Here is a 16110-nt window from a genome sequence, read left to right on the forward strand (position 1 = left end):
AGAGGAAGTAGATGGGTGCGTGGGTGGCTCAGTCGGTTGAGCGGCTGCCTTCGGCTCAGGTCATGAACTCAGGATCCTGGGATCAAGCCTCTCCACTCAGTGGGGAGTCTGCTTCTCCCCCTGCCACTGCTTGTTCTCTCTATCTCAAATAAATATATAAAATCTTTAAAAAAGAAAAAAAGAACAAGAAGTAGAGATAAATGTCTTTTATTTTATTTTATTTTATTTTATTTTATTTTATTTTATTTTATTTTATTTTGTCAGAGAGAGAGAGAGCACACACTGGGGGGAGCAGCAGGCTGAGGAAGAGGGAGAAGCAGACTCCCTGCTAAGCAAGGAGCACGATTCAGGGCTTGATCCCAGGACTCTGGGATCATGACCTGAGCGGAAGGCAGACAAATCCCTAGAGATAAATGTCTTGGTCAAGCTCTGCTTCTATTAGTGAGTTTTTGCCTGTTTCCTCTGGTAGCCTAGATTTAGTAAATTACACCCACTCCCCCCACACATAAATACATAAATGTACATTTATGTGTTTATATTGTATTTATATGTATTCTCCAGTGTTTGGGTTGTTTTTTGTTTGTTTGTTTTGTTTTTACTCTGCTAGGTTCTTATCATTGAATGTGCCAGGGTGGTTGTATTTCAGCGGTCAGGGCAAAGTGACTTTGTTGAATGTGTTTGTCTGTTATGTTTCCTGAAACTCCTCTGGATAGATCTATCAACTATAAAAGGGTGTGAATGCACATCTATGTTTAAATTTACCTCATTTCTGTATCTGTATATATCCTACCTTGTTCTTTTAAGAATTTTAAGAGGTGCTTATGTCTGTAAAAATGAGATTACATAGCTTATAATAAACACATATGTAATATGTGACAATAATTTTTTCTTATTACTGAGTTGCTATTACCTATGGTGTGGTGGAATGATCACTAGACTTGGAATCAAAAAGCTTGATGTCAGAATCTATTAAATGCATATACAGTTATACACATCAAAACGGTGAATACCTGTGGGAAAGCTTTGGCAAATGGAAAACTATACAAATAAGTGGTGTTAATATTATATCCCGGGGACTCATATTGATCTAATTCTATAATCTCAATAAAAACACTATTACCTAAATCACATATTTCCTACTAAATCTATAAAGTGAGTTAGATAGGAGCATTTTGCTTTAAGAATTGTCTAGTTTCACTTAACAGGAGACAGAGTCCAGAAATATACTAGAATAGACATGGAAATTCAGTGGAAAAGAAGGATTATTCAACAAATGATTTGGGGACAACTGATTGGTCCACTCAGAATGAGAGTCAATCTCTACTTCATTTGTTTTCCTCAAATAAAGTTAAGATGACCAAATATGAGATGTAGAGAATGATATTAAAAAAATAACTAGAGGGGGCGCCTGGGAGGCTCAGTCCGTTAAGCTTCCTACTCTTGGTTTCGGCTCAGGTCATGATCTGAGGGTCATGAGATCCAGCTCCATGTGGGGCTCTATCCTGGGTGTGGAGCCTGCTTAAGAATCTCTCTTTCCCTCTGCTTCTGCCCCCTGCCCCACCCCGGCTTGTACATGTTCTCTCTTTTTCTCTCTCAAAGCTAAAATAAAATTTAAAAAAACTAGAAGAAATTACAGGATTTTTAAAATAATAAAATAGAAGTAGAGAAACCTGTTCTAAGCAAAAGATAAAATCCAGAAGCCATACTAGAAAAGACTGATAAGTATGAGTAAATAACAATTAAATTATTTAACAAAAACAAGTAACACATTTGGAACAGATGAGAGACAAAGAGCTAATAACTCTTTTTTGGTATACCAAGAACTTTTACAAATAAGTAAAAGGCCACAACCCATCCAAAAAATATCAAATGTGAAATACAGGCAGTTGGCAGAAGAACAAATATTTTTTTAATCATATGAGAAATTGCTCAGTCTCATTCATAATTAAAGAAATAGTAATTGAAAAACAATGATATACCGCACCATGTTTTCATCCATCACAGCAGTAAAGATAAAAAATTTCGATGAAGGTTGTGTCAGCCAGGTTGTGGGGGAAAGTGAATCTCTCACATACTACTGTGACAATATAAATAGGTTCATCTTCTTTACAAAATAATTTGGTAAGAGCTACCAGAAAATTTAAAAAAATGCATATACTCTTTGACCCAGCAAGTCTCTTCTGGACATTGTCATATAGATATTGGCACAAATGTCACCCAAGACAAATGGACAAGGATGCCCTTTGCAGCATTGTTTCTAATAGCAAAAATATGAAGCCAGCTTAAAGGCTTATCATAGGAACTGGTGAAATACAAGATGCTGCATTCATCTAATGGAAAACTATATGGTTGTTAAAAACAACCCAGAAAACCTGTATTTGCTGATTTGGAACATTCTCTAAGATACCCTGCATTTTAAATGAAGAAAGGAATGTACCAAACAGTGTTTATAATATGCATCTTATTATGTAAAAAAAAGAGCATATTTTATTGAGTGTCCTGAGCAATGAACAAAACATCAAAGACTACTCTCCCAGAGCTTATATTATGGTGAGTAGAGAAAGGCAATTCCCAAATATATAAATAAAATGATATGTGCTGTGTGCTGGGATGAAAACAGAGCATGGCAAAAGGAATAGAGAATGCAGTGTTTTAGACAGAGTAATGAGGAAGGAGTTAGCCAGGCAGAGAAAAGGCTAGTACCAAGGGGCAATGACATGAGAAAGCTTATCTATGTCCCGATTCAGGAATCCAGTCACAGGTTAATGATAAATTCACATGGCTCAGTTACTCCTGTGAAATAAATTTATAAGATGTCCTGCTTAAACCATGATATTTCCCTCTGCGTTGCGGTGATTCTTCCTGTGAGAACATACCCAGGAGCAAGATGGTAGGCAGTACTCATTATATTCACCTTGTGGTTGAGGTGTCCTAGACAGTTGGTTGTCTAGGGTAACTAATTTGAAGACAAGAAGACAAAATCTCTATGTCTGTGTCCTTAAGTCACCCTTTGTTCAGAGGATCTTCCCTAAGATTAAGGGAGGATTAAGGGAGAATATTAAATATCTGTTTACTAGAACCTTGGCTCTCTTTCTTCAAGGCAGCCCATCCTTGGCATGACCCTTACCCTTTTTGCAGACATTTGTCATGTATAGGAGTCCTGTTAACCTTGTCTCTTCTGTCTCTCAGGCAATTAAACAGCTTCAGTCAGCTGTGCCTTGATTGTTTGATGACTTTCTCCTCTTCTCACTGATTTCACTGGAGTGAAGGCTAAATATAGCCACTGGCTTTCATATCTCCTAGGTCTTTCTATGCAGACAGACTCGTTATCACTAGCAGATTATGCTTACAAGACATGGAAGAGGGAAGAATAGAAGTGGGGGGTTAGAGTGGTACTAAAAAAAAAGAAAGGTTTTAGAAAGTTTCTTATCTAGTAAGATCAAATGCAGAAGGTAAATAGTGTGCTTTAACAACATGAACATGGACATAGCCTTAAGAAAATTAGAGAAATAGAATGAATGCCTGTAGACGCCAAGGAAGAGACCACAGAAATGTAGTTCTAAGGCAATTAAGATCAGTAAAAGCACTCTGAGATATTTACTAAAGAAATAAATGACCATTCTTTAAATCAGGTGCCTAAAGGGAACAGGAATGGAGTAGAAATGGATGAGAAGCCGAGTGGGGCAAGTGATGACCTTGAGTACACAGAGCCAGGGTGAGAGCCTGCTCCTTGCCTAGTGCTGATGACTGGTCAGCAAGAATATGGACCTAGAGTTGTTTGATCTGATTTGTCAAAAGAGATCTGAGACTTACTGTGAAAACTCTAGTTTTTGAATGTTGAGAATTTGTTAAAATATATTTATGTAGATATATTTAAGACATGACTGATCTCTCCCTTGTATTTTTAATGCAGGGGCTTCCTTCGCTAGCCTTGTCTTGGGGCAATCTTAAGGCAAGTGATGAATATACTTGTTATATAGATGAAAAACCATTTTCCCCCCCTCCCTTAAAAAAAAAGATACTTTTGTAAGGTTGAAGCATGGCACAAAAAGTTAGACTTTGAGTATTGGTCTTAGAGAGGAAATTAGGATGCAGAAGACCCATTCCTGGGTCACGGTCACACTTTCTCTGATTTTGTTATGAGATCTAACACCGATGTCCACATATTGACAAACATCAAATATTATCATGACATGATGAATAGTCAACTGGACTGGTTTAAATGTATTTCATGTTTAATTAGCCTACTTTCCCATAATCATAAGAGACTGTTGGCCCTTGGCTTCAAAGTATGTTTCAGAATAGGAAATGGAGGCAATAGTCCTGCATTTGGTCTATAAACCTTCCTCAAGGTCTGCTCTGAAGCTGGCCCTGTGGAAATATTATGGGAATATTATGGGAATTAGTAAATTGAATGTGATACTAGCTCTGTTCTACAGAGAAGATAAAACATGTTTACAAGAAATGACTCAAAGCACATTGAAAAAAGTTTTAGAGCAATTTATTATAAGCATAAACTTATCCACTGCTTCTGTAGTGGCAACCAAGGTTATAATTTTCAAATCCAACAGCTTCAAATACTTTTCTTTTTACTATTAGTGATATGAAAGCAGGAAGAGAGTATCTGTAGAAAACCTGAATTAGTAATTTTAGTAAGAAATATTGAGTACTGAATACACTGTGTATCCCTGAGCTATATTTCATATGCATTATTTTATCAATCCTCACATTCACTCCAATAGTTAAGTACTACTTTTCACAATTAAAAAGCTACTGAAAATGAGAGAGTTAGTAATTTACCCCCAAATTGCAGAGTATTAGTAAAGGATTCAGAATTTGAATTCAGGTGGAGACCAGGCTTTTAACATTATGCTTATAAAATAAAAGTTTCCTGAAAAAGTGAAAAAAATTGAGGACAATTTTTTCTCTAGTGAAGATAGGAAATTATTGTTTATAAGTATATTTATAAAAAGGTTTCTTAGATTCAGTTAATACTCATGGAATGCATTTTCTTTAATAGCTTTTTTATGATACAACCTGAAATTTCACTTTCTACTCTTAAGATGAATGTCCCTCTCCCAGGAGCATCCCTTCTGCCCTGCTGAGATCCCCTCACATCTCATTAGTTAAGACTGCCTCATATAGTCCTTCCAAAACCAGTCATTGGTGAAAGGAATGGGAGCAGTGTGACCGACTTAAGATAATCAAGATCATTCCCTCGGGCTGGGTTTGACTCAGGCTCCTCTAAGGTGTGTGAAGGAGGGTAGACAGGAGAATGGAATGGGAATTTTGTTAGAAAGGAGAAAGAAGAATGGCTGCTGGGTAGCCAACCAAGAAGGACCGTTACAGAACAGTTCTAAATGTAGCTGAGAAAGGAACAACCAGGGGGGATCAAATAATCTGCAGTTCTTCTGAGATTGGCTCTTTGCGTTTCAGATGGTCCCCAACACTGGTACTTATCTGCCTCATAATTACAGCTTCATAGAAATTCGAGCTGGAAGGGACCATTCTGAGACCCAGACTGTTAAATGTCTTCCCCAAAGTCGCACAATAAATTAATGGCAAAGCCAGGGCAGGGTTTCTTGACTCTCAGAACAGAGTTTTTCTTTCTTTTTTCACCCTTCAGACTTAGGAACTGTTGAAACTACTTTAAAACTCATGGCAAGCACTGGTCTTTTTGTAATTAACAACTCGTTGTAACACATTTGTTTTGTTTGTTCAGATTCCTAGAAACTAAATTGAGTCTGTGCTTTAAAAAGCCTGCTGAAGTCCTTATTCCCTGTTTTGATACCATGTGCGGGAACCACCACCATGTTCCTTCCTACCTCACATTTGATATGAATCCCTCTCTTTCAACATCTCTGCCTATTGCTTCCCCATCTTCTTCTGCTCCATCTGTGACCAGCTTCCTGTTCCTAAATAGACATTATGGTCACCCCTCCCTCTTTGTGCCGGTTCCTAGCCACTAGTTACTCGGGCTGTGGTCTCAGTTGTTCTTTCTACAGCCTACTCGGTTGTGGTTGTCCCTCACATCCATATTGTTGTATGTTCCCAAAGTGGGTTCTGGGATTATTTTGGTAACAACTGCATTGGGTGAGAGTCAAACTAATAATTAAAGTGTTGGGATGACTTTTCCTATTACAGGTTCTATCTTGTTTTTACAATCTAAGAGGAGCTGCTCCTTGTGCTCTTATTACATACACTGCACAAATAGCATGTGATTTATGGCCCACCACAAACCTGAATGCTTATGATTTTCTTTGTGTTTTTCTTCATTTCTAGAACAAGATGTTGATAAATATAAAGAGCATCTTATGGATGTGCTCTACCTTAATAGCAACCCATGCACTACATAAAGGTGAGTATGGTAACAATTTCTTTGGTGCTTAGTGAAAGAAAAATGTAAGTACTAGGGCATAGAATGGCAATATGGGGCCACTAGAATAAAGAATTAATTTTGATCTATTTAGTGATTTATAGTGCTGAACACTTTCAGCTAAAATATTATTTCTTATTTAATAAATGGTTTTAAATCAATCAAAATGAAATGATGAAAAGAATGCTAAAGAAGCGAATGGATTTTCAGTAAATTCCCAGATTACTTTCAGACTGCAAAAAGGCTCATATATGGCATTGGACATATTTTTAAAAATCTGTCTTCTTCAATATACTCAAAGACTTTCCTATAAAGAAAAGAAAGCCTATCAAACCCTCAGGAGGCTAGAGTTCGAGAAGAGTCAAAAAGACAGGCTGACAGCCAAATTTCTACCCACATCTATATTTCTCTTCTCTCCCCTCCTCTCCTCTCCCCCTCCCCTCCCCTCCTCCCCCTCCCCTCCCCTCCTCTCCTCTCCCCTCCTCTCCTCTTCCCTCCCCTCCTCTCCTCTTCCCTCCTCTCCCCTCTTCTTCCCTCCCCTCTTCTCCTCTCCTCTCCCCCTCCCCTCCCCTCCTCTCCCCTCCTCTCCTCTCCCCCTCCCCTCCTCTCCTCTCCTCTCCCCCTCCTCTCCCCTCCTCTCCTCTCCTTTCCACTCCCCTCCCCTCCTCTCCCCTCCTCTCCTCTCCTCTCCTCCCCTCCCCTCCTCTCTTCTCCCGTACCCTTCTCTCCCCTCCCCTCCTCTCCTCTCTTCTCCCCTCCCCTCCTCTCCTCTCTTCTCCCCTCCCCTCCTCTCCTCTCTTCTCCCCTCCCCTCCTCTCCTCTTCCCTCCCCTTCCCTCCTCTCTTCTTCCCTCCCCTCCCCTCCTCTCCTCTTCTCTCTCTCTCTCTCTCTCTCTCTCAAAGTAACTGGGTAAGTACACATGCACTGTTTTTCTTAGTTTTAAATTATATATTCACCTAATGAAGGTTCTATAAATCCAAATTCCTGGACCATAGTCCATGAGGGAAGATACTGCCCTGAGTTTCAGTGATCTGCTCCTCTCCAGACTCAGCTTCCACTTTTCTCTCACACTTACTCTATGCTTCAGACTCTCTGAACTAATTTGCAGTTCCACACATAGACTTTCATATTCCCAGACAGCCCAGGCGCTGTCTTCTTCAGTGTTTTCAGGAAGTAAAGGGGAAGGTCACAGACAGGGAAGGATAATAGCATTCAGTGACAAGGGAGAACACAGAAAGGAAATATGGAAAATGGAGTTGGTTTATATGGGTAGTAACAGAAGAGGAATAATAGAGAAAAGAGGGGGAGTACCTTGAGGGCACTTAAAACAGAGTTTAGACTTTCTGCTTAAAACAAAGAAAGAACTCACACAAACAATGGGGAAAAAGCCCAAAACACTTATGATATAGCCCCTTGATGGTTTTTTAAAATAATAATAATTATAGCTAGCAATATTGAATGATTTCTACATGTCAGGCCTTCTTCTGAGTATTTTACATAGTAAATGTATTGAATCTTAACTTTCCAGTGAGACAGATGCTTCTATTCTCCCCATTTGGCAGATGAGGAAACTGTATTATCAAAAGCTTTGGAGGCATAGCTAATGTAGAAGATTATATAGCCATTTAGTTATGGAGCCTGGAGTTGAACCTGGGCAGTCAGCTCCATAGTCCATGCTCTTAACCACTGTATTATACTTTAGGCCAAGAATCAAGTTCTTTGTACATATGTGATCATGATTAAGAGATGTAATTAGTTGGGGGCTGATTTCAGAAGAATTTAATTTTTTCATATGAGGGGCAAGAGTTGAAAACATAAGATCCACATAAAACAGAGTTGCCAAGTTCATAGTAGGATACACTGCAGTAACTTGCTATGAGTCAACACAAGTATTTTCATCTTAAGCTTTTCTCTGCTTACTCCTAGGCACTCAAAAGATCAATAACTAGTATTAATGAATACCTTGTCTCCTGGTTATTGGCTTTATTTTAATGCATGAAGAGGTCTGTGCTGTAACAATACTTATTATATTGATTATCTAGTGTTGACTTGGTTGTTTGGATATTCCTCTAATATCAGTAAATGAGTCATGCACAGTTATGAGTAAATGAATGAACAAGAGAGTGATATTTATCACCTGAGAGAGTAATAAATTCCCATATTCTCAATCTGACATTTATTTGGCCAAGGTGTGTGTGTGTGTGTGTGTGTGTGTGTATGTGTTTGGTCAAATTGTGTAGATGGAATTTACGTCATTCTTCTCCACGGAATTTACTGACAAAGAATGAAGGGTAAATGATCATTCATTATTCAGAGATTTCTCCCTCAATATACTCATTTGGACCACAAACCGTCTGGTGGGAACAGTGAACTTTTTATTAACATTCATTTTTATTACTTGCATTGTTCACAATTTCAGACAAGTTCTCGCAGGTAGCATTTTTTAAAAACATGCGTGGTCTATAAACATAATCTTCTGAACTACTAAATTTCTTCCTTAAAATATTTAGATTCAGTGAACTTAGTTCTTGTGACCCAGTGCATTAAGACTCAAGATTTTATACACAAAAGACTTGACCACACAGCTTTTTGTTAATCCTGTTGTTAAGACTGGATTCTATATGCATATGTATTTATATCCAACTGAAGCTTTTAATTTTCTTGTTATCTATAAACATCTAGAACAATAAATAACCCTTGGGAAATTTGCCTTTTGACATCATTTTGTTCCAATATATTTTTTCATAACAGCACAGTTATTGAGCAATGCTCTGAGTTTCAAAAACCACCAAACTGGATAGATTTGACTGACTCTCATATCTGCCTCTACACATCTAAAATTGTGAAAAGAATTATAATTTAGTAATAAATATTACAGAGTTGAACATCATTTATCTTAAATTCATTTTTTAGGGAAATGATAAAGAATCTCATAATTTATATCATAATTGAGGTTGATGGTAAAGCTGTTTATTCTCCATTAAAAGAGCAATACTTTATTTGTGGTGAAGTTAATCATCTAAATAATTCTTCAGGAAGGAAGATGGGATTTCCTAGAATATATGATAAATGTAAATTAGGAGATTTTTAGATCATAGAATTCTCACCCCTTCTCTTCTCAGAACCCCTATTCTTGGCAAAAAAAAAAATCTTTGTGTCATCATCATCTCCCTAATAGGGCCCAAATTAAAGGATTATGAATCAGGTAGGGAGTCCCCTGTGGACTTTATAGATTTATTTAAAAGATCATGAAATTACTAAGAGTTGCCAATGCAGACAGCAATTAAAGAAATAGGATGGGTCTAGACTCTGCAAAGGAACTAAAACTAATTTAGGGACAATGGAAAAACCCAATAAATACCAAAGCTGAAAGATCCCTTGATTAGTTGTGAGGAGACTTTTCCTTCTCACCACCCAGGTCTGTAACCAGCCAGCTGGGAGCTTGAATGTCACTGCCTCTCAGTGGAGCATCCGTAGAAAGTGATTGGACTAGTTTCACTCTGAGAGTTCGCTTTAAGTGAGATAATTTGTCAGCCAAGGATTTAATAGAATGGAATTGTCCCCTTGATACTATATTCCAAGATGATAATGATCTTAGTAAAATCTTAAAGACTAACTTAGTGCAGTTAGTAGTATATTTTATTTTTATTTAATTTTGTTAAGTGCCTTAAATCCTGTTTTGGGACAAGTTATATATAGATTAGTAAGATAACAAAGAAATGCATGACAACAATGACCATTATAAATTAGAAATATGTGAGTGATTTCTATCGAATACTGTAAATATAATACTGTATTGGTTATTTTAGATTTATTTGTATCATATAAAACGTTTTATAGGCCAGTCATCTTGAAGTTGAATTTCAGTCTTTAATAGTAGAGAGTATTTTTTTCTTTTCTTTTCTTTCCTTTTTTTTTTTTAAGATTTTATTTATTTATTTGACAGAGAGAGACACAGTGAGAGAAGGAACACAAGCAGGGGGAGTGGGAGAGGGAGAAGCAGGCTTCCTGCCGAGCAGGGAGCCCGATGTGGGGCTCCATCCCAGGGCCCTGGGATCGTGACCTGAGCTGAAGGCAGATGCTTAACGACTGAGTCACCCATGCGCCCCGAGAGTATTTTTTTCTTAAAGTCCATAGTATCTCCTTATCTTCCTGCAGTTTTCAAAATGACTTATCCCCAACTGAATCCTCAGTGCTGTGTTGACAGCCGTATCATTTCTGATGCATGTTTATATTGAGATGTATGTTACCAATACCTTGACTACTAACACACACTAGGTGTTAGACACACGTCATTTTGTTAATTAAGAAATATTATTTCACTCCATCTGGAGGCTACTGTTAACTTGTTCATCATATTTTCATGAAGTAGGACTGCTTGTGTATTGACATAATTTCTATTGTTATTGCCAACACATTGCCTAGCCAATTTGTAGGAACTGGAAGATGGCGGGGAAGAAAGAAAGGGGTATGAATTCCTGTAAGAGTAAAAGAACAGTTTTTTGAGGGTTTTTTGTTTTGTTTTGTTTTGTTTTTTTTTTGCATGTGATAGTGTTAAATTGCAGTCAAGGTATTCTTTCTTATTAAAAGTTTAAGGGCTTAAACAGAAAGACATTATGCAGATTAATACTTTAGGTGGGTTAGATGAACAGACCAAAATTTCCCCCCAAGATACAATTGAGAGATAATGTTTCACTGCAAAGTGATTGCAGCTGGATTTGTCATTATGATGAAAGCCTTTGGTTCGAACACTGAACCAAATGAGGGTCCTTCAAGTGTTAAACTTCCTCTCACTCCAGTCTACTGAAGTACATTTTTAAAAATTTTCACTTCCTCTTTGCATTTTATTTTCATTTCCTCTAAGGTAATATGGCAGTTATCTTAAAAGTTTTTCCTCTTCTGACCTGTAGATATAAATTTGCCTTTCAACTGCTCTTCCTAACATCAGTCCAGTCTTTGAAACTTGCATTACTGATTCTAGTCTCTGCCTTCCTATACATGCCTTGTTCTATCACCTATTTTGTTCCTGTTGAACCCTAAGTTACAAATACTTCAAAATAAATGCCATATTTTTAGTACATAAAAATGAGCATTATGAATTCCTATCTTCGTTGCAAAACATTATTAAAATTGTATACTATTTTTTATATATAAAATCATTCTAATTATCTCACATATTGAAGATGTAACCAAACCAAGGCAACAGTTTCTTATCCCTTCACTTATTTAATAGACTCAGTTGAGTTTTCTAGGACTGTTAATTTGGTATTTTCTCTTTCTTCTAGTCAAAGTGGAAGAAAGCCCACCTGTTAAGGGCTCCCTCTCTGGAAAAGTCAACCTACCTTGTCATTTTTCAACCCTGCCTACCTTACCACCCAGTTACACCTCCAGCGAATTTCTCAGAATCAAATGGTCTAAGATTGAACTGGACAAGAATGGAAAAGATCTGAAGGAGACTACGGTTCTTGTAGCCCAAAATGGGAATATCAAGATTGGTCAAGGCTATCAAGGAAGAGTGTCCGTGCCCACACATTCCGAGGTCGTGGGTGATGCCTCACTCACCATGGTCAAACTGCGTGCCAGTGACGCGGGTCTCTACCGCTGCGACGTCATGTACGGGATTGAAGACACACAAGACACAGTGTCGTTGGCGGTGGATGGTAAGGCTTTCTGAGTCTGGAAGACAGTAGTGTAACATGATACCTGGTTCAGAAGTGTTGTGAAACGGTACCCAAAGTAACTGTAGTTCAGGGTTTAGGCAAGTGCAAGAAATATCAGTCATTTCAACAGCTCATGCCTTTCACCAAAAATGAGCTGTTATTTCTTCAAGGGTCAAGGAAGGTGACTTTTTGCACAGCAACTTCCCTGACTCAGTACAGTCAAGAGCAAGTGCAGTATCGCGGAAATGATGAATACCTCAAGACATGATAAATAGCTCAAGAATTATTACTTCATTATTGAAACCTATCAATGATACTTTTTAAGACCATAAAGACTGATCTACAGTTTAATTTTTACAATATGTGTGTATGCACATATACACACACACACATACTTACATGCTACCTTTTCTCCTTTTCTCTCGCTGTCCTACCATGATTATTAAAACCTTTGAGTTTGTTTTTAAGAAATATAAATTCCATCTTACATTGAAGAAATGAAGCACTTAATAAGTATCATGATACCTTTCACAGTGCCTTAGAAAGACCAGACTTAATAAACATTTGAACTGCATCAAAATAAAACTCAGTGAATTTTTTAATACGCTAGCTGTTATACATTAAGTCTTGCAATGAGGCATTTTCATTTTAGCCCCTTTTCTGTGGTGGTTTATATGTCATTTGAATTTAAGTTAGGAGACAAAGCAAAGAAAAATTGCTTTAATTGGGTACACACATAATACCATAGCTCTTGGAAACAGAATATTTTGGCAAGTTATTAAGCAAAATTCTAATACCCAAACATGATGGAACAGATTTTTCTTCCATCCCTCCATTTCCCTATAAAATATTTACCTTTCAGAAATATATACAAAGGGTTTTATTAAAACTTTCTTGTGTGGCCAAAAGGAAGTACTTTGAATTTCAGATGCAACGAATTAATTTTCTGTACATCCTTTTATGTTCAGATTCTGTTTCTTTCTCCTACCAATCTATTTTTATATTGTCCAGGCATCCACTAAATATCCTGGGCTCTTCATTCTTTTAACCTTTTTATTATTTATTTTAGTTAGCCTAGGACTGTTTTGATATTTTTCTATTTCTCTTTGTGTGTGTGTTTGTATGTTTGTGTGTATTATATTTATATCTTGTATAAACATATAGATTATTAATAAATTATAAATATATATAGTAGTGGTAAATACACACTATGTATAAATTTATATATATGTTTTTAAAATCCCAAAAGGAGTTTAACAATTTCTTACTATTTTCATCATTAAAGAATTAGCAATGGATTTGCCCCTTGCCCCTCTTAAACAATGAAAATCCTCCACTTAATCTCCTTAGCCCCATGAGGTCTTCAAATTATCCCAACAATTGCAGATACTTATACCGACTGATATGCCCTGCCCTGCTCTTAGAGGCCCCTTTGTGCCCCCTTACTGCCAGTCTTCAGTGCACATGGAAGATTTTTAATTACCAGGAGGACTATTTGAAGCTTTGATCAACATAAGACTAATTTAAAACCGTTTGAATTCTTGCTTAAGCCTTAGAGATCATTATAATAAACTATCTCATACTTACCAGATAGCACAATATATACTTCCTGGCAATTTTATTGTAGTTCTATAGAGGTACAAATTTTCTGAAAGGCACCTGATGAATTTTTCGTTGCAATATCAGAAATGGGAAAACGAATGTTAATTGTCAGTACCTCTACTCGGTGACTGTGCAGGTCTTTTTTAGTTGACACTTATCAGAGGTGCTTATCTATGACATGGCTAGTTTGTCGCCCTGTAGTTATTTTATTGCCACATACCTGTCTCGGGAGAAGGAGACAATCTAAGGATGGGCATGTGGAAGACAGTCTCTTAAGTCAGGCTGTGGGATATAGACTGTTGTCAACCCCAGGGAATTACTAGGAATAAAAAGAGAGTGGAAGGTATCTTGGAAACCAAAGTTCATTCTGCATAACAAAAAAAAGTGGTCTTAGGCAATATGACCTTTTCAGGAAAAAAAAAAGATTTATTTATTTATTTATTTATTTATTTATTTATTTATTTGCGTGAGACTGAGAGTGTGAGTGGGGTGAGAGACCGAGGGAGAAGGAGAGAATCCCAGGCAGACTTGCACTGAGCGTGGAACCTGGCACCAGACTCAATCTCACAACCCTAAGATCATGACCTGAGCTGAAATCAAGAGTCAGACACTCAACTGACTGAGCCACCCAGGCACCCTGGCAATGCAACTCTTAATAAATTCTCATCCATAAAACCCAGTTGCCCCAATTTCTATTTTCCAGTGACTTCCCAGGTACTTACGGTGACTCACTTTGCAGTCTTGTAGAAATGAGTCACCATATTTACTCCAGTTAAAAATAAAGATGCTCCTGTTGAAGTGCGGGGAGAGGACCAAAGCTCCACCCCCCTCACCCCCCAGCTGCTCTTCTGTCAGCCCTTTGACAATTCCTTGAGCCCTGGAGCACCACTCAAGAACCACTAGATTATGCAACTCCTAACATACAGCAAAGTGGAATTTGAAGCAAGTACTGAAATGCCTAGCCTCAACTCGGGGGAGTCTTAGGAACTTTACCTCAGGCCTTCTTTGGGATAAAAATTGTACATTTTATCTGTCTTAGTGGAAACCCTCAGTTATGCTAGTCAGATGGTGAATACGATAAACATTGGGTAGTGTTTCGTAGCCTATCCAACATTTTTAAAGCCTTTACATAATTTGACTTTCATATCCATTAACGTAAGCAATATCCGTTATACTTTATGGTGGGGGAGATTAACTCAATATATGGCTAAGGAACAAATTAGGAACTGGAACAAGCTCTCACTCATACACAGTCCATTGTCTTTGCCATCTTAGTACATTATTTCTGGAAGTAAATATCTCAAATGTTTTATGTTTGGAGGAAGTGGTGTTAGTGAATGTTCCACGGGCTTCTGTTGAGTTGGCCCAGGGTAAAATCATGAAGTAGGGCAAATTGATCCTGTGACCCCCTTAACTCTTTGTATCTCCTGCAGCACCAACTCCCTTTAGTTGTCCAGTCTCCCCATGATAGTGTGAAGACTACCTGTAATTAGAACAATTCTCCACCGCTTGGGATTTAATGGCTTAAATCTTTTTCTTAGATTGTTTTCATGAGAATAGAAAATTCCTGGCTAGGAAACTTCCTAATGGAGCAGAATAGGACACCTGAGTGAACGGCATTTCTGGGGCTCCTCACATAATTTTGTGTGGTGCTACACCAAGTGAAAATAAAGGATCACCATAGTGTCATTAACATGTGAGCAATGAATTTGATGTATTGCTCCAGTAAAACACTTTGCAAAGTATGGGGGGTGTTTGAACCTGCCTGTGATTGCTTGTTGCTCTCTTGGCAGGGGTTGTGTTTCACTACAGAGCGGCGACCAGCAGGTATACTCTGAATTTTGAGGCGGCACAGAAGGCTTGTTTGGATATTGGAGCAGTCGTAGCAACCCCAGAGCAGCTCTATGCCGCCTATGAAGATGGATTTGAGCAGTGTGATGCAGGCTGGCTGTCTGATCAGACCGTACGGTGAGAGGTTTGGGGGCCTCAGGCTGTAATTCATTCATTTGAGAGGAAGAATCAAGTGCTACTTACTAGTCCTTTATTTCCCCAGGTATCCCATCCGGGCTCCCCGAGTAGGCTGTTATGGAGATATGATGGGGAAGGAAGGAGTCAGGACCTATGGATTCCGTTCGCCTCATGAAACTTATGACGTGTACTGCTACGTGGACCACCTGGATGGTACGATGTTTACATTTCTAATGCTTCCTTCGAACTCAGGAAATTGAAGACAGACTGGGAGCACGTAGGACTAGAGCAAGTTTTCATACTTGTTTGGATTCCAAGCAGCAGCATTTAGTTTAAATGACCGTATGATTGTGGTGAAATAAGCTTAAATTAAAGTGGAAAGAGAAGGAGGAGTGTGCAAATGGTTAGGCAGGTTAGAAATGTCTTCAGTTAATGGCAGGTTTTCTTTCAGGCATGCTGCTGTTGGACTGTTTCCAATACACTTTTAGAGCCTTAAGAATAGAA

The 16110-nt window shown here is 38.1% G+C and overlaps 1 protein-coding gene across 2 annotated transcripts in view; it reads left to right on the plus strand.

Moving 5' to 3' along the window:
* The window catches only part of VCAN (versican), a 114218-nt gene that overhangs the window by 4850 nt on the left and 93258 nt on the right, over positions 1-16110 (plus strand). For both annotated transcript variants that reach the window (XM_028114490.2, XM_028114491.2), the window contains exons 2-5: positions 6283-6358; positions 11662-12036; positions 15432-15606; positions 15692-15819. In XM_028114490.2, coding sequence (XP_027970291.2) covers positions 6289-6358; positions 11662-12036; positions 15432-15606; positions 15692-15819 — 748 coding nt within the window. In that variant the 5' untranslated portion in view covers positions 6283-6288. The remainder of the gene's footprint in view (positions 1-6282; positions 6359-11661; positions 12037-15431; positions 15607-15691; positions 15820-16110) is intronic.

This window comes from Eumetopias jubatus, unplaced genomic scaffold, assembly GCF_037043125.1.
Source record: "Eumetopias jubatus isolate StellerSeaLion01/CBP00866 unplaced genomic scaffold, mEumJub1_p1.0 scaffold_5, whole genome shotgun sequence".
In the NCBI taxonomy this organism is placed as follows: Eukaryota; Metazoa; Chordata; class Mammalia; order Carnivora; family Otariidae; genus Eumetopias; species Eumetopias jubatus.